Source organism: Microcaecilia unicolor, chromosome 8 (genome assembly GCF_901765095.1).
Source record: "Microcaecilia unicolor chromosome 8, aMicUni1.1, whole genome shotgun sequence".
NCBI classification, from domain to species: Eukaryota; Metazoa; Chordata; class Amphibia; order Gymnophiona; family Siphonopidae; genus Microcaecilia; species Microcaecilia unicolor.
The window spans coordinates 96,324,154-96,349,343 of record NC_044038.1 but is presented as its reverse complement, the minus strand read 5'-3'; the positions used below and the strand labels follow the sequence as shown (position 1 = coordinate 96,349,343).

The following is a 25,190-nucleotide window of genomic DNA, read 5'->3' as shown; positions in this document are numbered from 1 at the left end:
CCCTGGGCTTCACCTGCGATGACTGTTGTTCCCCAGAGATTGAGCCTCCAGGTGCAGGCAGCCTGCAGGACACGAGACAAGGCTGGAAGAGGGGTGACACAAGGATCGGCTGGGCAGGCAACAGATACAGAGAGTGGTTGGGAACAGGCAGCGTCATAAAGGCAGGCAGCAGGCAAGAGAGTAATCCAGGCACAGGCAACATCAGCAGGCAGGCAGCAGGCAAGAGAGTAATCTGGGCACAGGCAACGTCAACAGGCAGGCAGCAGGCAAGAGAGTAATCCAGAAACAAGCAACGTTCAGCAACAGGGACAAAGAAGCAAACAACAGTGCAAAGTAATCACCTACCGAAGTAGAAGCCGAAGCCCTGAGGCAGGGAAAAGTCCCACAGAAATAGTGCTGGCTTCAGGCATCAACTGGGAATAGCTGAGAAGGCGATGAGCCATTGATAGGAGGAGAACAAGGGAAAAGAGATAGGCATCCAATAGGGAAAGAGCAGAGAGGGCAAGAGAGAATCCATAGGTTAAAGGCAGAGAGAGAGAGGAAGAGCCAGGACACTACTCAAGGGGATAGCCAACCCCGTGGAGCAAGGAGGTGGGGCTCGAGATCCCGGCACGCTGGGTGTCGCCCAGCCAGTGTCTGCGGGAGAGAGGAGCAAAGCACCGGAGAGAGGAAGACAGCAGCATGGATCGAGGGCGTCGGAAGGGCATGCGCACGTGCTGGAGAGTCGGATGGGGAGAGCATGCGCGCACGCTGGCGGTCAGACACCAGCGCGCTGATGGAACACCGGCACAGAAGTGACGGTGGAGACTGTGTCACCGGGAGCGCCATTACCAGCAAGGTGAAGGGCGTGACAGAGGTAAACTTGGAGATGGCAAACCTTTTTACCCTACTCCCAAGGGGTTTGGTCTTTAGTAAGCCTCATATTGAACATGACTGGTGCTTTTTTCCTGGCCCCATAGGGGTAGTTATTCAAAGTGATTTAAATAGCCAGGAGAGACTTCTAGTCATTTATCTCGCTTGATGAAGGCTAACCGACAATATTCAGCAGCATTTAACTGAACAGTGCCACTAAATATTGCCACTAAATGACTAACTCCTAACTAGCAATGTTAGGGACAGGCTGGGGGCAGAGATTGAGTGGAGCATGGTCCTAGTCAGTTAGCACAATGTTCAGACCACTAACAGCGTAGGTAAACACATAAAGTTAGGACAGAAAAAAGGCTGTTCTAACTTTATGCGTCAAGTTTAACTGATCACCAGCCTGAATATCAGCTGGTGTAAGATTAAACTCACTTAGGGTCTGGTGTGCCACCCCTCAAAAGAAATAGCAATCTATCCCAGCTGTCCTAACTTTATCCCCTTACTTAACCAGTTAGCAGTCTGAATATTGTTGCTAACCGGTTTAGTACCAGCTCTGCCCAGGCTCCGCCCACAGACTGCTCTGACACTAACTGGACAATGCAGGAGCAGTTGGAGCTGATATTCAGTGGCACTGTCCAGCGGCACTCTGAATATCAGCAGATAGGCAGGATTAGGTATTTTAACTAGGCGGATAGTAAATAGAATAGAACAGTATTGAGGGAGGAGTGTTTTTTTACTTTTATGGAATGTTTTTGTGAGGTTTCTTTTATTCCCTTTGCTAGTTTTCTTATACACATTATATATTTGTAAAAGTTGTGATAAACTATAAATAATACATTTAAATTAAAAAAAATAGAAGTTCTACAGCCCATAGTGGAATAGCATGGGATGTGTGAAATGTTCCCTTTAAACTGACTCATGGGGTATCAGAAGGAAACATGATGAATGAAATAAGGTCCAGGTTGGTTGCAGCAGTGACGACTAACACCATAATGTACAGGAAAAGTCAGAGAAATAGGAAGCCTGAAGAATCTTGTTTGTTCATCTCCATTGCCAGTGTCACTTTTATTTCCCTTGACTGGATAGAATCAGGCTCTATATTTCATGATTGGTTGAGCTCACGTTGCGGTTCTCCATTCATTTCATTGGCTAGTCCTTATATCCAGCCCTGGTGCCTCAGGTTATACATTTCCCCCATTATCCTCTACAGTGAGCTAGACTCTTCTGGTGTTTGAGGAATGCTGTGGTTGCCATAATCTAGTTCTCTTGATTGGAGGTAGAAAGAAAGCTGCTTTAGAAGGAAGGGGCTGGTGCAGGAATTTCTTAATTCTAAGAAGTATCAAGAAAGACAAAGTCCCAGTGTTCTTCAATGCCATGTCAGGGGATTGCCAACAAAATTTTTCATCTGTTTGGCATATTCATGTAAACCTTGGTATCATCTGAAGAGAGAGAAATCATGCAATTAATCTATCACTTTTTTCAAATGCCTAGATACATCTGGATTTAACTGCATAGCCTCGAGGACATCACCTCCCTCCCCCTTCCCAATCAACAAAGATATTGGTCCTTTTGGCAAAACCTGACCTGTTCCCTATAAAGGCTTTCTGATCAAAAGATGAATATATTTAAAACTGGCATTCCAGTGATTTGTTTGAAGTTGGGAGTATCAAATGATCATTGTCTCACAATCAAACACCAGGTTACATAAAGTGGAAGAAATGAACCTTGCACTGATGTGCCATTTTAGATTACCAGCTGTCTCCATTTCTTTTCAGAGCAGGCTGATCAGGTCCTGTTTTAATCTCATGGCAAACAGCAACTTCTAGTTTTAAGAACATAACATAAGCATTGCCATCCTGGGACAGACCGAAGGTCTATCAAGCTCAGTATCTTGTTTCGAGCAGTGGCCAATCCAGGTCACAAATACCTGGCAAGATCCCAGAACAGTAGAACAGATTTTATGCTGCTTATCCTAGAATATGCAGTGGATTTTCCCAAATCCATCATAATAATGGCTTATGGACTTTTCTTTTAGAAAATTATCCAAGCCTTTTTTAAACCCTGCAAAGCTAACTGTTTTTACCACATTCTCTGGCAACAAATTCCAGAGTTTAGTTACTCATTAAGTGAATAAATATTTTCTCTGATACGTTTTAAATTTACTACTTAGAAGCTTCTTTGTCTGCCCCCTGGTCATAGTATTTTTGGAAAGAGTAAACAAGTGATTCACATCTACCTGTTCAACTCCACTCAGTATTTTATATACCTCTATCATATCTCCCCTCAGCCGTCTCTTCTCCAAGCTGAGGAGCCCTAGCCACTTTAGCCTTTCCTCATAGGGAAGTTGTCTCATCCCCTTTATCATTTTCGTTGCCCTTCTCTGTACCTTTTTTTTAATTCTACTATATCTTTTTTGAGATGCGGTGACCAGAATTACACACAGTATTCGAGGTGCGGTTGCACCATGGAGCGATACAAAGTCATTATAACATTCTCAGTTTTGTTTTCCATTCCTTTTCTAATAATTCCTAACATTCTATTTGATTTCTTAGCCACCGCTGCACATTGAGCAAAAGGTTTCACGTACCATCACAATGATCCCTTTCCTGAGCAGTGACTCTTAATGTGGAACCTTGCATCACGTAACTATGGTTTGAGTTCCTCTTTCCCACATGCACCACTTTGCACTTGCTGCCATTTGGATGCCCAGTCTCCCAGTCTCGTAAGGTCCTTTTGCAATTTTTCACAGTCCTCTTGTGATTTAACAGCTTTGTGTCATCAGCAAATTTGGGACCCTGTTAACTAAGCCGCAATGCAAGCACGCTAACTTTTTAGCATGTGCTAAAAAGTAGCCTGTGCTAACGATAGAGACACCAATTATATTCCTATCATTAGTGCACACTAATTTTTTATGTGCGCTAAAACGTTTGCATGCCTACAGAGTGGCTTAGTAAACAGGGCCCTTAATTAACTCACTAGTTATTCTATCTCTAGATCATTTATATCCCATGACTTTCTAATTTCCTCAGGAGTCTTTCATGAGGTACGTTGCCAAGTGCCTTTTGAAAATCCAGATACATAATATCGACCGGCTCACCTTTATCCACATGCTTCTTCACCCCTTCAAAGAAAGGTGAGATTGGTGAGGCAAGATTTCCCTTGACTAAATTCATGTTGGTTTTGTCTCATTAATCCATGCTTATGTATATGCTCTGTAATTTGGTTCTTTATAATAGTATTTACCATTTTGCCTGGCACCGACATCAGGCTTATCGGTCTATAATTTCCCGGATCACCTCTGCAAACCTTTTTAAAAATTGATATTGCATTGGCCACCCTCCAATCTTCTGGTACTATGCTTGATTTTAAAGATAAATTACATATTACTAACAATAGCTCTGCAAGTTAATTTTTCAGTTCTGTCAGTATGCTGGGATGTATACCATCCAGTCCAGGCGATTTGCTACTCTTCAAGTTGCAAATTGTTCCATTATATCTTCTAGGTTTACAGAGATTTCTTTCAGTTTCTCTGGCTCATCAGCATTAAATACCATTTCTGTCACCAGTATCTCTCTCACATCTTCCTCAGTGAAGACCGAAGCAAAGAATTCATTTAATCTCTCTGCTATGGTCTTGCCTTCCCTGTTTGCCCCTTTTATCCCTCGATCATCTAGCAGTCCAACTGATTCTTTTGCTGGCTTCTAATTTCTAATATATCTTTAGAAAGTTATTATTCTGGGGGGGGGGGGGGGGTTGTGCCTCCAGTGCAGTTTTCTTTTCAACTTCTCTCTTTGCATTCAGCGCTTTGCATTTGACTTGCCATTCCTTATGCTGTTTCCTTTTAATTTCAGTCGGATCCTTCTTCTATTTTCTAAAGGATTTTCTTTTAGTTCTAATAGCTTCCGTCACCTCGTTTTTTTTTAACCATGTCAGCTGTCATTTGCCCTTCCTTCCTCTTTTTTGAATACATGGAATATGTCTGGTCTGGGCTTCCAGGATGGTATTTTTGAACAGCATCCATGCCTGATGTAAATTTTTCACCTTTGCAGCTTCTCCTCTAAATTTTTTTTTGACCAGTCTTCTCATTTTATCACAGTTTCCTTTTTGAAAGTTAAATGCTAAAGTATTGGATTTCTTGTGTGTACTTACTCCAGATATGATGTAAAATCTGATCATATTATGATCACTGTTATCAAGCAGCCTCAGCACCACTACCTCCTGCACCAGATCATGCACTCCACTACAGACTATGTCTAGAATCCCCCCCCCCTCATGTTGGTTCCTGAACCAGCTGCTCCATAAAGCAGTTGTTGATTTCATCAAGGAATTTTACTTCCCTAGCATGCACAGATATTACATTTACCCTGTCAATTTAAGGGTAATTGAACTCACTCATTATTATTGTCTTACACATTTTATTAGACTCCCTAATTTCTGATAACATTTCTACATCAGTCTGTTCATCCTGGCCAGGTGGACAGTAGTACACTCCTATCACTATCCTTTTCCCCTTTACACATGGATTTTCTATCCATAGGGATTCTAAGATGTGTTTCATGTCCTGCAGAATTTTTAGTCTATTCGATTCAAGGCCATCTTTAACATATAATGCTACCCCTCCACCAATTCGATCCACCCTATCACTGCAATATAATTTGTACCCTGAAATGACAGTGTCCCACTGGTTATCTTCCTTCTACCAGGTCTCAGAGATGCCTATTATATCCCTAAGAAAAATGAAGAATAGGTGACCACACGTGTGGTAAAAAAAAAAGCTAGATATGGATCAGTCTGTTATAAAAATATATATATACATATAACAGAGCCAGTTAATAGCCCTGTCCAGTGATTCATCATTAGATGTCAATCTCTCTCACAAATCACCAAATTGTAGCAAACCTATGGCACTTCCATAAGGATAGCTACCTGGGTACAAATCCATTTTTTAAGAACCACAGTATTTCCTGAACAGTATTGGAGGACCTCTCTTCACATTTCTTTGTTGGGTTCACTAGGAAACGTTCATGCCATACTCACCCACAATAGGTCTGAGTTGACTCTTCTTCTTGGCACAGAAATATACCATCAGGATGATAATTACAGTCAAGATAACATCCCCAATCACCACTCCCACCAGCATGCCAGGGTTGATTTGGTAACAGTTTCCACAGTTCACTAATAGAGGAAAGAGGGAAGAAGTAACTTCTGTTTTGTGTTCACTTATATAAAATTGCATTTGTCCAGATTTTATTAGAGCAGGGTGAATGTCTGATTGTTGTATTTTATAATTACTAAGTAATTTTGGAACCCCTTTTTATTGCATGCAGAAGGTGACATATACAGTATGTTTAGATAAATAAATACATACGGATTGATATCCAGCGTAATTTAACCAGATAGAAGGGCAGTCACCCTATTAAATCATGCTGACTGGGTCCATCCCAGATTTTCAGAGGCACTACCCAGGTAAGTGGTGCTGAAAATTACTACTACTACTACTACTACTATTTAGCATTTCTATAGCGCTACAAGGCATACGCAGCGCTGCACAAACATAGAAGAAAGACAGTCCCTGCTCAAAGAGCTTACAATCTAATAGACAAAAAATAAATAAAGAAGCAAATCAAATCAATTAATGTGAAAGGGAAGGAAGAGAGGAGGGTAGGTGGAGGCGAGTGGTTACAAGTGGTTACGAGTCAAAAGCAATGTTAAAGAGGTGGGCTTTCAGTCTAGATTTAAAGGTAGCCAAGGATGGGGCAAGACGTAGGGGCTCAGGAAGTTTATTCCAGGCGTAGGGTGCAGCGAGACAGAAGGTGCGAAGTCTGGAGTTGGCAGTAGTGGAGAAGGGAACAGATAAGAAGGATTTATCCATGGAGCGGAGTGCACGGGAAGGGGTGTAGGGAAGGACAAGTGTGGAGAGGTACTGGGGAGCAGCAGAGTGAGTACATTTATAGGTTAGTAGAAGAAGTTTGAACAGGATGCGAAAATGGATAGGGAGCCAGTGAAGCGACTTGAGGAGAGGGGTAGTATGAGTAAAGCGACCCTGGCGGAAGACGAGACGGGCAGCAGAGTTTTAAACCGATTGGAGAGGGGAGAGGTGACTAAGTGGGAGGCCAGCAAGAAGCAGATTGCAGTAGTCTAAACGAGAGGTGACAAGGGTGTGGATGAGGGTTTTGGTAGAGTGCTCAGAAAGAAAGGGGCGGATTTTACGGATGTTGTAAAGAAAGAAACGACAGATCTTGGCAATCTGCTGGATATGAGCAGAGAAGGAGCGAGAAGAGTCAAAGATGACCCCAAGGTTTCGAGCTGAGGAGACAGGGAGAATGAGAGAGCCATCAACAGAAATAGAAAACGGGGGAAGCGGGGAGGTGGGTTTGGGGGGGGAAATGAGAAGCTCAGTTTTGGTCATATTTAATTTCAGGTGGTGTTGAGACATCCAGACAGCAATGTCAGACAAGCACGCTGAAACTTTGGTTTGGATGCAAGGTGAGATATCAGGGGTAGAAAGGTAGATTTGGGAGTCATCAGCATAGAGATGGTAGGAAAAGCCATGGGATGAGATTAATGAACCAAGGGAAGAAGTGTAGATAGAAAAGAGGAGGGGACCAAGAACAGAACCCTGAGGTACGCCGAAAGGCAGAGGGATAGAAGTAGAAGAGGATCCACCAGAGTGAACACTAAAGGTGCGGAGGGAGAGGTAGGAAGAGAACCAGGAAAGGACAGAGCCCTGGAATCCAAGTGAGGACAGGGTATCGAGAAGTATGCTGAAAATCTGGGCAGACCACCTCAACATTAACCAGGCAGTTCTAGGATGGTCTGGTGATGGGAGTTATGTGGGCATCAATGATATTCAGTGACAGTATGTGGATAGCTACCTGGTTAACTTAGGACAGAGAAAAGTCTGTTCCGTGTTAACTGGGTAGCTGTCCGAGTACCACTGCTGAATAGTGGTGATACTCAGGTAACTCCTGGCAGCCTAATACTCAGAAATTCAGCACCAATATCTGAGTATGGCCCAGCACTGAACATCTGGCTCTAGAAAAGCCCGCAGCAGCCAGTATTTTAAAACACACTGAGCGCCACTGGCCAAGGGCACCTGGCAAGCTTCCCAAACGTACATTCTATACATGTTATTCCTGGAATTGTGGATTTTTTTCCAAGTCCATTTAGTAGTGGTTTATAGACTTGTTCTTTTGGAAACCATCTAACCCCTTTTTAAACTCTGCTAAGCTAACCGCCTTCACCACGTTCTCCGGCAACGAATTCCAGAGTTTAATTATGCGTTGGGTGAAGAAAGATTTTCTCCGATTTGTTTTAAATTTACTACACTGTAGTTTCATTGCATGCCCCCTAGTCCTAGTACTTTTGGAAAGCGTGAACAGACGCTTCACATCCACCTGTTCCACTCCACTCATTATTTTATATACCTCTATCATGTCTCCCCTCTGCCGTCTCTTCTCCAAGCTGAAAAGCCCTAGCCTACTTAGTCTTTCTACATAAGAGTAACCATACTGGGTCAGACCAATGGTCCACCTAGCCCAGTATCCTGTTTCCAAACAGTGGCAAGCCAGGTCACAAGTACCTGGTAGAAACCTAAATCGTGGCAACATTTCATGCTACAAATCTCAGAGCAAACAGTTATTTCCCCATGTCTGTCTCAATAGCAGACTGGACTTTTCCCGCAGGAACTTGTCCAAACTTTTTAAAACCCGATTAGACTCGGTATTTTTCTTACTGCTTGTAGCTATCAATGCTACTACCTGATATGTTGTGGTACTGAACCAAGCTACCTAGGGAGATAATGGAATTTCCACCACTGGATGCCTTCATAGGTAGAAAATATCTGAGATCATTTATGGATTGTGGACCCTGTTTGAAGAGAGGGCTGGACTGAGCACCTCTTCAGATTCCTACCATTCCTGTCTTTCTATGGTTCTCCACAATGATCTCTTCAGGTCTCTGACATCAAATCTTAGATATTACCTTTTATACTACATTGTCTATCTATTTATTGTTATAAAATGGATGAGTGAAACTCAGAATATTGTGACATCAGTGATCCTAGGAGTACGTGAGATTGTATTTCAATGTATGAGGTCAGTGGGGTTGGGAATGAACAAGACCATTGCAGTGTATGTGGTCAGCAATGTGTGTAGTCAGAAAAGTAAAGAATGAGTAAGACTCCATTGCAGTGTGTGACGTCAGTGGGCTAAGGAATAAGTAAGACTCCATTGTAGTATGAGAGGTCAATAAGGGGGGGGGGGGGGGAATGAGTGAGATTTCATATTTCATTACAGGATCTGAGGTTAGTAATGGGAGGAATGAGAGAGACTCCCTCACAACATGTGAGGCCAGTGATAGGAGGAATAATGAGACCCATCACAGTGTGTGAGATCAACAACCTTAGGAATGAGTAAAACTTTTGTTGCAAGTGTGTTAGGTCAGAGATGGGAATGAGTAAGACTCCACAGCAGTGTGTGTGTGTGTTTTTTTTATTTGTACCCACGCTTTCCCACTCATGGCAGGCTCAATGCGGCTTAGGTACTTATTTGTACCTGGGGCAATGGAGGGTTAAGTGACTTGCCCAGAGTCACAAGGAGCTGCCTGTGCCTGCAGTGGGAATCAAACCCAGTTCCCCAGGACCAAAGTCCACCACTCTAACCACTAGGAATGAGTGAAACTCCACTGCAGTGTGTGAGGTCAGAGATGGGAGGAATAAGTGAGACTCCATTGCAGTGTGTGAGGTGAGTGGGATGAGGAATAAGTGAGACTCCATCACAGTGTGAAGTCAGTAATTGGAAGCATGAATGAGTCTCAAATCAAAATGGTTCAGCAGGAGTTACTTGGATCTTCTTAACTCCTTTTTTTTTTCCACATAGCCCAGTATTTTGACACATGAAGAGAAAATGTCTTTACCTTGTTCTGCGAACACAGTTCCAACTGCAAAAGAAAGAGGAAGGAGCACATAAATTACTTTATAAACTAACTGTATACAGACATCTGAAATCAGATATTTTTGTTGTTTCCTTCCATTTTATTATTGCTGACCTCTAAGCACAAGAGCATTGAGGAAGAGACTACAAGCCACAGTTTTCATTTCACTGGGAGAATTTTGGAGGCTTGTGGCCAAGCAGAGGATTACAACATGTTTCTGGGTTACCAGAGACAGGCTGAGCCTGCCTTGTTAACCAATTTTACTAAAATCTTGTTCCAATTACACTAGTTAATGTAGGAGTTACAGGTCACAGATGTACTGGGGTGAAACCAAAACTGGCCCAGCTTAGTGAATAAGTGTCATCTGATCACGCAACTACAGCATGTTGCAAGATCAAACAATTTTCCAACAAGATGCTCTCTGCCCATACCTGATCAGTGCCTGGATACGGTCTTCCCAAACAGTTATGTCTCAATTTCCACTACAGCTTCTCATTTTTAACCCAGAGGCATCCAACATGCAGCCCAACTGACCTTAGCAAGCAATCCACTTGAGATTTTTAGCAAAACTTTTTTTTACTTAAGTTGCACACATGATTTTGAAAAGCTACAGAGAAATTTGATGGATATGAAGTCACACAATTTCAAAAGACATTAACTGATTTTGATGACCATGAATTAAGCTATAAAAGTCTAAAAATGAATGTGGCTTGTACACATACAGATTTCTGATCATGTATCCACTGCTGAGAAAACTTGGATGTCCCTGATTTAAACTCAATTAAAGATCAAACACACTATAATCCAAGGTGAAAATGTACTCTAACCCCTCCCCTACTGTTCACCTGATATGTCCAATTGCAGTCAATGTGGCCGTTTTACCTCAGGCAGTGCTCTAGGTAATAATGCGAGGTGGGCTTGAGTAATACACCAAAGAATGTTACAATTAGAATTAAAAAGTGAAGCTTACAACCAAACTAACAATGTGGTAAAGTTTGTGCAAAAGTATTTATTGCAGTTTTTAAAATTTAAAAACAAAACCACTGTGTCTTAGTTTAAAAGAAATTAAAATTCTCTTGTAACTTTAAAATCAGATTAAAATGTTAAAAGTATTTGGAGTTCAAGATGGCTGCCGATTAAGACAGACGCGTTTGAGTGCTCCTCTGCGTTTGCCTAAAAAAAAAATTTTTTCCCTTTACTATGCCAAAGAGGAGAGGAAGAGCTGCTGCGGCTGTTGCCTCCCAGCAGCAAAGAACTCCAACCTCAACGGGTTTGATTACTCAGTATATGCAGAGAGCAGCAAGCTCGACGATTCCGTCGGAGAGAGGCCTGCAAACTCAACCCGCGACTGGAGATAGCGGAAGGAGTAATGGGCTGGAAACCACCTTGAGTCCCGACGGTAGAGAACCGCCTCCCCAGCCGGTGTTTAGCAGCTCGCCGATGTCGGCCCCATTGGACCCGAATTCCGAAGTGGTAGCGGGATCCTTAGGGTGGGAGGCTATTCCACCTAAATCGGATGTATTAGCTGCACACGCCACATTGAGATCCACTGAGGAAGGACGGGGAGTAATTGAGACAGAACTTCAACAAAAGGGTGAGCCTGCAGATATTTTATTTACTCTTTTTCAAAGAAAACCAGTGGATGTTACCTTGGTCAGTCTCTGGATGTTGATAGTAGAGTTGGGTAAGGCGATATGCCCCCAAATAAAGCAAATGAAAGAAGATATAATTGTGGTTGAAGGGAAAGTGAGAGAAATGGACACTGAAATAAAATCATTGGAAACATGGGTAAATAAGGTGGAAAAGGAACTTCAACAGACACAATTAGTACAAACTACGATGGTTAAAGATCTAGTGAACCTGAGGAGGAAGTCAGAGTTTATGGAAAATGCTTCACGTGGCAATAATTTGCGTCTTATAAATTTTCCTTTTCATCCTATGATTTCCCCAAGGGAAATGTTGAAGATTTATTATAAAGAAATTTTTGAAATAAATGAAGATTGTATTCCTCCAGTGTCACAGGCCTTTTACATTCCCTTAAAGATGGAGAAAAATCCTCAAGTTCAAGTGAATAATCAGGCGCTTGATGTGTTGGCTATTTTGGAAACATCTGATTTGGAACAAGTTGTACCATCCACTTTATTAGTAACGTTTGCGTTACTCACAGACAAGGTCTGGACATTGAAAAGAATTTTTCAAGTAAGAGGAAAACTATTTAAAGGTCTGTACGAATATTTCCAGACCTGGCAAGTGAGACACAAAAACGTAGACAGAAATTTCTACAACTGAAACAGGAAACTTTGTAACTTGGAGCAACTTTTTATTTAAAGTATCCTTGCAAGTGCTTGGTCTTGTATCAAACTGAAAAATATATTTATTTTGAGCCTTCTCAATTATCCTCTTTTATTATATCAAAAAAGGTTTCTCAAGAAGTTGTTGTATCTAGCTTGTAAACGCTTCTGACTTGATCTAAGTTTGTTAAAATATTTTCCTTTCTGTTCTCCCTAGTTGGGTTATTGAACTCCAGAATTTGTGGACTTTTATGATGTTAATGAGGAATTTATTACCTATAAGTGAAAATTTTTTCTCTTTTTTTATTTTTCTTTCCTTGTGATAACATAGTACAGACAGAGAGGGTAATACAGTATACAATCAAAGAAACCAAAAGAAAAAAAGCAACACTGGGCCTTCAAGAATGAGACAACAGGAGTACTTTATTAAGCCAAAGACCCGACACGGGCCGTGTTTCGGCGCCAAAAAGGCGCCTGCCTCAGGGGTCAAATTGTAGATATGGCAATCGTGCAATGTTTAAGTTGTAAGTGCCTTGTTATCTTTCCGGCGGCTGTGACAGCATACAGAGAAAGCAGAAGAGCAATCAGCAGAGCGGAATTGGTGTACATAACAGCCGAGGAGCTTCGCGTACAAAAGGAATGGGAAAAGCAGAAAGAAGCGGAACGGAAGAGAACTGTTAATGGTTCCGGAGCTGAAGGAACGAAGCTCCGCTTCTTTCTGCTTTTCCCATTCCTTTTGTACGCGAAGCTCCTCGGCTGTTATGTACACCAATTCCGCTCTGCTGATTGCTCTTCTGCTTTCTCTGTATGCTGTCACAGCCGCCGGAAAGATAACAAGGCACTTACAACTTAAACATTGCACGATTGCCATATCTACAATTTGACCCCTGAGGCAGGCGCCTTTTTGGCGCCGAAACACGGCCCGTGTCGGGTCTTTGGCTTAATAAAGTACTCCTGTTGTCTCATTCTTGAAGGCCCAGTGTTGCTTTTTTTCTTTTGGTTTCTTGTGATAACATAGCCATTTGCATTATTTTTCTGCCAAGTGTTGAAACTTGTAAAGTATATATATAAATGATAAATAAAAAAATTTAAAAAAATGTTAAAAGTATTTAAACCTATGGTAAACCAATTAAAGTGCTCAATCAAATACAAATATCTCTGACTGGATCCAGTTTAAAATAACTAAATTCTAGAATCACCTTCACAGCAATAACTAAGGATATATTTTCAACTATACTAGGTTGAAAAACAGAATTTTACATTCAGGTAAGTATAGATTTTGTTTGTTGTAATGTTTTCATAATATACAGCCCAGCACAGAGAGGGTCCAAAGTACAGAACAAAGTCCAAACTAGTCCTTATAGGAACTAGTTAGTATATACTGAGCTCAGCTTTTCTCTGTTTTTTTTTTAACCAATATCCATGTGTATTCTGTGTTATTCTACTTTATCTGTTTCCTGCTTTCTTATATTACTTCCATAGGCAGTCGGTGACGTAGATGTTTAAGGAGGCTAAAGTGGGACAGGGTGAGGTGTGACAGGACAAATTTAAAAAAGCAACCAAAAAGGAAGGAAGAAACCCCTACATAAAAAGTACCTGGAACCAGAGTAGAAGTGGACCAAAGAACTTCCAGCAAATTAAATGTAAAATATAAAAACACTTTTTATTGACAAAGCACAAACAGTTAAAAAGACCTGACACAGACCATGTCGTGGCAGAGAATGGCCTACTTCAGGGGTCACAGATGGTCTAGAAACCAAGCAAGACAAGAGTAATAATGAATACTTGAAGTAAGCATAAAATACAAATGCATGCATGATCTGCGGGATGTCTCTCTTGTCATTTTATGCATTATTTTACCTTTAATAGGTGTTTTACAGCTCCATTGTTCATTATTTATTCATCTAATTATTGTTATTGGACCTTTTATTTTATGTATGTCAGTTTTTTATAGATATGTACACACACACGTATATATATATATATATACGTGTGTGTGTGTGTGTGTGTGTATGTGTATTATAGACTCTGTACCTCTTATAACACATACCATTGATTCGCTGGCATTTTGTAAATAATTTCATAGGTCACTGTGGCCACAAGTAGTTCCTAGGTCTGCCCTCATACTGGTATTGTTGTGACATAGTAGTTTCATAGCAATTTCTGTATGTGCTTTCAAATATGTTTGTACCAAATGATGCATATGTATTTTTTGTTCAAGTATGCACTATTGCTCTTGTCTTGCTTGGTTTCTACAGCATCTGTGATCCCTGAAGCAGGAAGTTCTCTACCGAAACACGGCCTGTGTTGGGTCTTTTTAATTGTTGGTGCTTTGTCAATAAAAGAATGTTTTTATATTTTACATTTAATTTGCTGGAAGTTCTTTGGCCCACCCCTGCTCTGGTTCCATGACAAATTTAAATCCTTGTGGTTAGGATGCCTGTGTCAGTGGGGGCACTTTTTGACACAGCAGTGTTTAAATCGTTACTCAAAACTTTCCTATTTACAGAAGCCTTTTGTACTACATCTTAATTGTGTCTCCCCTCCCTTTTGTCTCTCAGATCCCACTACGCTATTTTTTTTTTTAATTATAAACTGCATAGTCGCTTTCATAGACAAATGGCAGTATAACAAGCAATTTGAATAAATAAATAAATATAAGTAAGTGTATGTATATCTCCCTCTCCCCCAGCCATAAAGCATCTCCTCTGTATGTCTTCCTCTCCCTAAGCCATGAATCATGTCCTCTCTCTTTCTCTCTCCCCATCCATGCAGCATCTCCTCTGTGTGTGTATGTGTTTGTCTCCCTCTCCCCAGACATGCATCTCTTCTGTGTGTATGTTGCCTTCTCCCTCAATCCATATACTGTCTCCTCTTTTCCTTCTCTCCCCCAGCCATGAAGCATACAAAGCCATGAAGCAAGTATGACTAAGATGACCAACAGAAGGACACTTGTGACCCAGCTCTGGCCATCCACCCCATTTCCTGGGTCTGCCTTGCTACCTGGGCCACCTTGAATCACAAACTGTGCCATGAACAGGCGGGGACAGGACTAGAACACGAGGAGGCTTGAACCGAGCCTCGCGTGCATCCACACATATGGGGCGAGCAAACGCCGCAGATCAGCAGGAGTGACATCATGTCTCCCCATACCGAAAGATGACTGCATGGACTGAGAATCAGGAACTGGAATAGTACATGAACAGCAGAGCAACCCACAGCAGTCCACCCACCAGAAGTGTGTCCCACGACCACAGATACGGAGGTTGCGCCCAAATGAAGAGAGGCTACCACATGGAGCACACATCATGCAACAGGAGCAGGATCAATCATCTGCAATACCAGAGGAAGATGATAACCCACCGCTCATTACTCCACACCACCACAGAGAATACAGCTGTCCTTGACCACAGAGAGAGAGAGAGCATCGCGACCACAAAGTGAAGTTTTGCTGATAATATATATCTATCCTAACACTTCCTTCCCAAGCAAGAAGTACTGTAAAAACTACTTATCTGTTCATTTTACTTACGCCTCTTAACAAGGGTTTTCATCAGACCTAGATTACAAAGACAAACTGCACACCCAATATTAAAGCTAAATGAATTTGTTCATTTACCTCACAATGTAGTGTCAAAGCATAAGTGAATTTATTCTTTCTCAAAAACTTCAGATTTCAAAAACAAACCAATCATCCAGTGTTAAAACTTAAGCAAACTAGTTCATTTTATTTCATAGTACAGTGTTAGAGATTAAATGAATCTGTTCTTTTCAGTTTGCAACGCAGTGATAAATTCAATTCAATTCTTATATTGCACTAATATCCCCTTTCCAGGGTTCAATGTAGTTTACATTCTAGGAGAGAGAAAAGCAGGTAGTGTTAGTATGAGGTATGAGAAAAATTAGATACCATTGGTGTAATGCATGAGACTAAAAACATTAAAGGAGAGGATAATGGATGATACTAGGAAGTAGAAGTCATGATGGATTATTATGAAGCAGTCTTTGGGAAGAGAAAGATTTTTAGCCTCTTCTTGAAGCTGAGGTAACTGTTTTCTGTTCTGATGGGAAAAGGTAGAGAGTTCCATATTTTGACTACATGTACGGGAAATAGAAAGCTGAAAATCTGTTTTTGAATTGTCTTCTGAAATGGTGATGTAAGCATTAGTTGTTTCAGTCTGTTAGATTGGACCAAACTAAGTGAATCTATTCTTTTTAGTTCATAATGTAAAAATGTAGACTATAAACTGATGTAATATTAGTCCTAACACTTCCTTAGCAAATTCCTGTTTCGAAATAGAATCTCACATGCAGCAGAAGTGAAAACCAGTCATTTAGGCTACGAACAAAACAGATCTAAAGGGGATTTTCTGTTCCTCAAAATATGTAACTGTATACCAAATATTTCCTCATATCTAATTGTTAACTATCCTCCTCTCCTCAATCACTACAAAGACAGGTTCCTAATACTCCACCAAAACCCATCTTTCTCCTATCCTCTACCTATTCTCCCCACCATACCAGGCCCATGCTATACAGCAAAGAGATCCTCATTACTGCCTAACCTATAGAAACAAGAAGAGATTCTCCATTACTGCCCTCCAAGCCCAAAGCTGATCCCAACAAAACAAAGCAAACACCCTTGGCTTCCACTTCACCTCACTACCGTACGTCCAACCCAGGACAATTCTAACCAGTGTGTTTTTTCTAGCAAAAAAGGTGCCGGTACTCAAATGCTAGGCCACCCTTCAGGAGTGGGGTGATCACTGAGGGACCCACCCCATAATAACCAGGCCCCCTGCAACCAGTCACAGAATCTATGACAAGACAGAATTGGTGTTTAGAGCCTAAGATCTATCATTAAAACTTGGGGTCCATGAGTCAATTTTAACAGACAGTGGAAAAGGTGCCAGTACTCAGTACCCCCAAGTACCCCCTCAAAAAAAGCCATGATTCTAACTATAACAGCCTGACCCTAACTGACTATACCAACCCAATATCAGATCCCCCAATGCAAAACCAACAAAATCCATCAATGAGAATGTCCAACACTAGAACTAACAAACACTTGTACCTCAAATCTATCCTCACTATAATCCTCATTTCCTCCACTTCCACCACACTCAACCTCCACACAAACAATGTACACAACATCCCAATCATATCCCATACATACCTTAACGACATATCAACACACACCCACATCACCAACCTTATATCACCATACAACAGCATTTGCAGACCAAACCCACAGAAACAAGAAGGCAAATAAAACCGAAATACAAAACCAAACAAAACTGGCAAACATAACCTCATCAAAATTCACTGCAACAACAACCCAACCCCCAGCTACCTACCAATACCAACCGCATACATAAATGCCAGATCAGTGGTTAACAACAAGAAACCATTAGAGACTGGATAGAGGAGGAAAACCTAGGAGCTTTATTCATCACAGAAACATGGATTCAACTCAATAACAACTCCATCCTAAATGAAATATGCCCCTCAGGTTACAAAATCATGCACACTATGAGAGAAAGGAGGCAGAAATAGAAGTGATTTTCAAATCCTTCCTCAAAACAGAACTTATCTCCAAATTCAGCTCTCTCCAACTCAAAATACTATCATGCACAATACAAGAAGACACACTTCAAGATTGACTATGCTGCATCCTCTTCTACAGACCACCATGAAAATGGTCAGAATCCTCTCAGGAATTCACTGATTTCATCTTCAACTAATGTATATCCCATTCAAACATACTGCTTTTCAGAGATCTAAACATACATCTAGAAAACACAAATGACTCAAATACCAAAGAATACTACAACTTCCTTCAACAATGGAACTTCCATTACCCTTCCCCTCAACCAACCCACAGCAAAGGCCACACACTCAACCTAATAACTGGTCGCTTTCTGTGCATGAATAAATTATTTGTGTGTGTATGTGTGTGCTCTCCTCACTTTGTACAAATTTCGTCCTTCGCGTGAACTGAGCCACCCATGTTGCACTTTTGCTTCACTTCAAAAGCGGCTGACAAAAAATGAGGTCCTGCGACCACTCGGGATTGTGGCGGGAGTAGGCACAGTGTACTCACGGGTGGTGGACTGCGCTACTCCATGTCCTTCGGCCCTGCTAGAACGATGGGCACCTTCTCCGACCACCGTTCATCCATTCTCTTAGTGCACAACTGAGCCTGAAGCTTCAGCTCCGCACTGCTGCACCTCCAGTTACAGTCCATCTGTTAATCCACCGCCAACTCCAGGCTCCGCCCTTTCTGCCTCGCCTCACCCCATGCTTGGAATAAACTCCCTGAGCCCATACCCAGGCCCCCTCCCTGCCCATCTTCAAATCCTTGCTCAAAGCCCACCTCTTCAATGTCGCCTTCGGCACCTAACCACTACACCTCTATTCAGGAAATCTTGACTGCCCCAACTTGACATTTTGTCCTTTAGATTGTAAGCTTCTTCGAGCAGGGACTGTCCTTCTTTGTTAAACTGTACAGCGCTGCGTAACCCTAGTAGCACTCTAGAAATGTTAAGTAGTAGTAGTAGTAATCATCTCTCTGCCACCCCTCTCCTCTGCAATCACTACCGATCAAGGGCCTAGTAGCCAACTTTTCAAAATGATTGGGGGTGCTGAATTTTTCTTTTTTTTACAGGTGGTGCATTTCCCTGCCCGCCCCCCTCCCTCCGTCTCCCTTGTCCCTCTCTCCGAGTTCCAGGCCTCCCTCCCTGCCTCTGAGTTCCTGCCCCCCTCTCACTCTCCCAGTTCCAGGCCAGGCCCCCTCTCCTCTGAGTTCCAGGACTCCATCCCTGCCTCTGAGTTCCAGGCCCCCCTCTCACCCTCCCAGTTCCAGACCCCCTCTCACCCACCCTCCCTCCCAGTTCCAGGCCGGCCCTCCCATCTCCCTCCCTCCTTCCGAATTTAGGGGTCACTCGTCTTGCCTCCTCGTCGGAGGAGTTACATCTGCTGCAGCAACAGCAGCAGCCCAGGAGGGGGCGTGCGGGCGGGAGACTCGGGGCTGTTCCGTTTGGTCTCTCTGAGCTCTGGTCCCGCCCTTGCATAAACAGGAAATGAGGACGGGACCGGAGCTCGGAGGGACCAGGCGGGGCAGCTCTGGGTCTCCTGCCTGCGCGCTTTTTCCTGGGCTGCTGCTGCAGGTGTAACTCCTCCGACGAGGGGGTGGGATGAGTGACTTTTAAATTTTGAAAGGGAGGGGGGGACGCCCTGCAGGGAACTCCTGCCAGCCCAGAAGTGAGTCACGCAGCCCATGCAGGGGAGGGAGAGAGCGAGGAGAAACCACAGCGGGGCGCTGCAAAAAAAGAGAGCGGACTGGCTGGGGAGGCTTAGCCTCCCCAAGCCTCTTATACCGGGCGCCTATGCTAACTACATAAATACAGTACTGCTGCAACGGTGCACCCCCTGAAATCTACTCCCCTTCCGATCCTCCTGAAAGTCACATACTCACTGATCTTTCACCCCCTACTAATCCCCCAAAAGTCACATCTCTCTGATATTTCTCTTTCTAATCCTACTATTTTTTCACGGAGAGAGTGGTGGATGCTTGGAATGCCCTCCCGCGGGAGGTGGTGGAAATGAAAACGGTAACGGAATTCAAACATGCGTGGAATAAAACATAAAGGAACCCTGTTCAGAAGGAATGGATCCTCAGGAACTTAGCCGAGATTGGGTGGCAGAGCCGATGGTGGAAGGCTGGGCTAGTGGTTGGGAGGCGGGGATAGTGCTGGGCAGACTTATACGGTCTGTGCCAGAGCCGGTGGTGGGAGGCGGGGCTGGTGGTTGGGAGGCGGGGATAGTGCTGGGCAGACTTATATGGTCTGAGCCAGTGGTGGGTGGCGGGGCTGGTGGTTGAGAGGCGGGGATAGTGCTGGGCAGACTTATACAGTCTGTGCCCTGAAGAGGACAGGTACAAATCAAAGTAGGGTATACACAAAAAGTAGCACATATGAGTTTATCTTGTTGGGCAGACTGGATGGACCGTGCAGGTCTTTTTCTGCCGTCATCATCTACTACTATGTAATAGCATTTAAATTCACCACCTGAAACACACCACCTAGAGCACAGTGATCTAAAATGGGAAGAAACACCATGGTCAGACCGATTCAAACTACTTGCCACCCTCAACTGGAAAGAGGACTCCCCCCAAACCCCAATCAACCATACAACTTATGAATCCTGAGTCAGAATCGACAATGAAACCTTCTGGAACAACATCTATTCCAACTCTTGTCCCCCCCCCCCCCCCCCCCATAATACCTCACAATTCCTATCATCCTGGGAGGATAGATGCCAGACCATCCTCAACATCATTATAGCACCTCTGAAAACAAACAAAACCACCAGGAACAAGACAAATCCATGGTACAACAATGAACTAAAGGAACACAAAAGAGAATGCAGAAAATTATGGCAGAAACACAAAACAGATGACAACAAAACAAAATGGAAATCAGAAATCAGACTATAGAAAGTGAAACTCGGGAAAATCAGATTCGGCTACTCAAACAACTAATTGGATCTGACTACAAAAACACAAAAAAGCTCTACAACGTATTCAATTCGCTCATTTCCATGGACAAACTGACATGCAAATTAGTAAACTCACCGGGAGGACAAGAACTAGCCAACTATTTTGAAGATAAAATAACGTCAATGAGAGCCACCTTCCAAAAAGATGACCCAGACCTTGATCTCTGTTTAGATGAACTCACCAGGAAAGACGAACCACTCAACGCTGACAGATCATGGTCAACATTCTCACCCCCAAACACAGCTTTAAATCGGCAACTGCTACTCAAAACTACCAAATCCCACTGCTTACTAGACACATGCCCCAGCTACCTACTAAAAGAACCTCTCATCCATTTCCTAGAAAGCATCACAACCTACCTACCTACCTAACTGACCTGTTAGCCATCGGCATCTTCCCTAAGGAAAAGGGGAAAATCATTTTAACACCAAATCCCCAAAACCCTAAATCAAGCAAAAGTGACGTCAAAAATTACAGGCCGGTGGCCTCCATACCGCTCTTTGCTAAGATATTGGATCTGAACAACTTCTCAGTATTAGTCAGGCTTCAAATCACACCACAGCACAGAAACTAAATTAAACTAAACTAACTCATGGCCACCGAGAGACTGAGCCGGGCCTGGGGCAAGGTCGCCCCGGGTCCCCCCCCCCCCATCACTACTGCTATCGCCTCCCTCTCCTGCTCCCAGGCCACTGGCGTTGCAGTCCCCAGTCCCCAGTCTCCACCTGCCTACCCTCAGCTCCCTCGACAGTACCCTTCTGTCTGCCACCAGACCCCCTGCATTTAAAAATGTAAATCGGCAGAGCAGCGCTTCGTGTCTGTGTGAAAGCAGCAGGTTATTATTATTATTATTTATTGCATTTGTACCCCACATTTCCCCACCTATTTGCAGGCTCAATGTGGCTTATAGAGTGTTGTTATGACAAGGTCATGACACGATCTTGGATACAATCAAGAGTAAGCAGAAGATGGATGAGGAATTAGAAAAGATGGTGTTAGATAGGATAGTTTAAGAGATGTATTTTATTTAGCTGTTTAGGGTGGGTTGAGTGGTGACTTGTGACTTTAAGGGTTCTTTTTGTAGGCTCTATTGAAGAGATGCGTCTTTAAAGATTTGCAAAAGTTGGTTAGATTGTCCATAGTTTTTAGGGCTGGGGGTAACCCATTCCATATCTGTGTACTTCTGTAAGAGAAGGTAGTGGCGTATGCTTGCTTATATTTAAGTCCTTTACAACTGGGGAAGTTCAGATTGAGGAATTTGCGGGCTGATCTCTTGGCGTTTTTGGGCGGTAGATCCACAAGGTTAAGCATGTACAACGGGGCATCTGCCTGAATGATCTTGTGTACGATCGTGCAGATCTTGAATTTGATCCGTTCCTTGAGTAGTAGCCAGTGAAGTTTCTCTCTTAAGGGTTTTACACTTTCGAATTTGGTCTTTCCAAATATGAGTCTAGCTGCGGTATTTTGGGCTGTTTGGAGTTTCTTAATAGTCTGTTCTTTGCAGCCAGCGTACAGAGTGTTACAGTAGTCCAGGTGACTAATTACCATAGATTGTACCAAGGTGCGGAAAATGTTTCTCGGAAAGAAAGGCTTAACTCTTTTGAGTTTCCACATCGAGTAGAACATCTTTTTTGTCGTGTTCTTCACGTGGGTATCGAGTGTGAGGTTCGGTCGATGATAACTCCAAGAATCTTCAAGTTTTCTGATATAGGAAGGGTGCAGTATGGTGTGGTTATAGTGGAGTAGTTGTTAGTGTTGTATTGAGAAGTGAGTACTAGGCATTGGGTTTTTTCTGCGTTGAGTTTTAGCTGGAATGAATCTGCCCAGCTGTGCATGGTTCTGAAGCTTTGGGTGATCTTGTTAGTGATTTCACCTCGGGCCTTCCCTCATTATGCCCCGCCTTCACGGAAATAGGAAGTTACATCATACGAGGGTGGGACACAGTGAGGGAAGGCCCAAGGCGATCTGACGCTTTCACACAGATGCGAGGCACTGATCGCTGGCACTGCGCTGCTGATTTAGAGATTTTTTTTTAATGCAGGGGGCCCGGTGACAGACAGAAGGGGGCTGTCAAGGGAGCTGAGGGTAGGCAGGTGGAGACTGGGGACTGCAGCACCAGCGGCCTGGGAGCAGGAGCAGTAGAGGGAGAGAGACCTCGCCAGCCGAAGCCCCCTTCAACGCCAGTCTCCGAGTCCGGCGCATTTGCTGATCTGCATTCTGTTTCTGTGAGTCCTGATGTCCTGCACATTCCTATGTGCAGGACGTCAGGACTCACAGAAACAGAATCCAGATCAGCAACACGCCGGAGACCGGTGCTGAAGAGGACTACGGCTGGCGGGGGTTGGGGACCCCCACCAGCAAAGGTACCTGAGGGCGGCGGGGGGAGGGTTGGTGGCGGCGGTAGGGGGGGTCGAATGTGGCGGGGAGGGTCGGCGACAGCGGGGGTGAAAGCAGGGGGGTCAGGACTAAATCTGTGGGGGCCCATGCCCCCATGGCCCCACCTAGCTACGCCCCTGTTCCACACAATGTGGAAGCTAAGGAGAATTATAAACAACTTTTTCACAAAAGTATTCCAGCTCATTGTACAATCCTTAGTTCTCACGCACTTAGATTACTGTAATGCAATCTATTCAGGTTGCAAACAGCAAATCATAAAGAGACTCCAAACTGTCCAAAACACGGCAGCCAGACTCATCTTCAGGAAAACACGATACGAAAGGGCTATCCCTCTATTACAAGCTCTCCACTGGCTCCCAATCAAGGCCCGCATAACCTTCAAACTCTGTACCATGGTCTGGCTCATAGTCCATGGTGAAGCACCTACATACCTCTCAGACATGATCATCCTACCTCTCAAGAACGCCATGAAAGAAGCGAACCATTCAGTATCCCCCTTGTCACAAGCTAATCTACAAATCCGTTCACTCAGCGAACTTCCCATACCAAAGCTCCAAGCTGTGGAATGCCCTTCCCAAGTCACTAAGGGTGTCTTTTATTATGGCGTGCTCACGATTTTAGTGCGCACTAAAATTGTGGGTGTGCGAGATGTTAGAGACGCCCATAGGAATGCATTAGCATCTCTAAAATTTAGCGCGCGCTAAAAATGTGAGTGTGCCTTAGGAAAAGACCCCCTAAGGTCCTTAACACCTCAAACCAACTTTCAGGAACACCTCAAGACCTACCTATTCAAAATGTTCCTACCTACATATAATAAAAATGAACATTCTAGCTGACCCTTCCAACCTCTCCCTAAGCCAACCAACTAACCCAAACATTCCCTATGACAACCAACTACCCCCACCTCCCTAACCAAGACCTCCTTCTCATCTTTTTATGTACCTATCTAATCTCTTAATATACTATTCACTAAAAACTCTTTTAAAATGTTTCTCTCTTAACATTTTTCTCCCACTTCCTCCCTTCCTCTTACAACTGTAATTTTCCACGTTTCCAACTAAATATGTAAGCCACATCGAACAAAATATGTTTGGAAAATGTGGGATATAAATACTGCTATAAATAAAATAAATATCCTTTCTGTGTGTTTACCTCCCCTATCAGCCATCCAGGATCTGTCTCTGTCTCTCCCCCAGTCATCCAGGATCTCCTCTTTCTCCCTTATCCACCTCACCACCATCCAGCATTGTCCATCTCTCTCTCTCTCCTTTCCCTACTATCCAGCTTTGCCCCTCTGTCTCCCCCCAACAATTGTTCTGTCTCTCTCCTTTTCCTCCCACCCAATCACTCGCTCATAGACACCTCTGCCAGGCCATAACAAGAAAAACAAACTTGGAGCTTTCCCTCCCCACCTACCCGACCTGCTGCCTCCCTGATTTGGTGGTGGCAAAAAACTGTGAACAGGGCCATAGAGCTCTGCATGCCGCTGCCAACTCTATTGGTCTATCCCAAACAGGAAGTTGCATCATAAGGTGCCGGACTGGCAGCAGCGCGCACAGTTCTATGACCCCATTCACAGTTTCTGTTTCTTTGGTACCACCGAATAAAAGAGGTAGCAGATCAGGCAGGTGGGGAGGGGAAGCTCCCAATTTGTTTTTGTTGCTGCAACTGCAGATTGTGATACAGCAGCCCAGAAAGTATATAAGTGGTCACAGGGAGAAGAGGAAGATCACGATTGGGCTGGGGAGGCATATCCCATATAATCTTTGCAAAGATCTGTGTTGCAAAACTTAGGTTGAATTTTAGGAAAAACAGTTTCATTACAATTGTTATTTAAAGATTATATGCAATTTCCAAAATGCTATTTTCCAATTAAAAAAACTATTAATTTAGGTGTCAATATTAAGCCAATAGCAGAGAGGGATTCTTTTTAGCTGCCAGTGGCAGTGAGGGTATTTTTTTTTTTTTAGCTGCTGGCAGTTTTATTTCTGGATATTCAGTGCTGGGCCATGTCTAAGCATTGACATTGAATATCTGGGTTTATGCAACCAGCTATCTCTTATGTGGTTAAAATGTGATATTCAGCGCTTAACCGCATAAGCAACACTGTATAAAGATATGACTTTTATGCGATCCAATTTAACCAT

General features: G+C 43.3%; 1 protein-coding gene across 1 annotated transcript in view; it reads right to left on the bottom strand.

The window, feature by feature from the left end:
* Positions 1–227: 227 nt before the first annotated feature.
* Positions 228–25,190, bottom strand: part of LOC115475963 (TYRO protein tyrosine kinase-binding protein-like) — a 37,218-nt gene continuing 12,255 nt past the window's right edge. The window contains exons 2-4 of the mRNA XM_030212053.1: positions 9,778–9,801; positions 5,899–6,036; positions 228–2,300 (exon numbers count right to left, since the gene is read on the bottom strand). Coding sequence (XP_030067913.1) covers positions 2,263–2,300; positions 5,899–6,036; positions 9,778–9,801 — 200 coding nt within the window. The 3' untranslated portion in view covers positions 228–2,262. The remainder of the gene's footprint in view (positions 2,301–5,898; positions 6,037–9,777; positions 9,802–25,190) is intronic.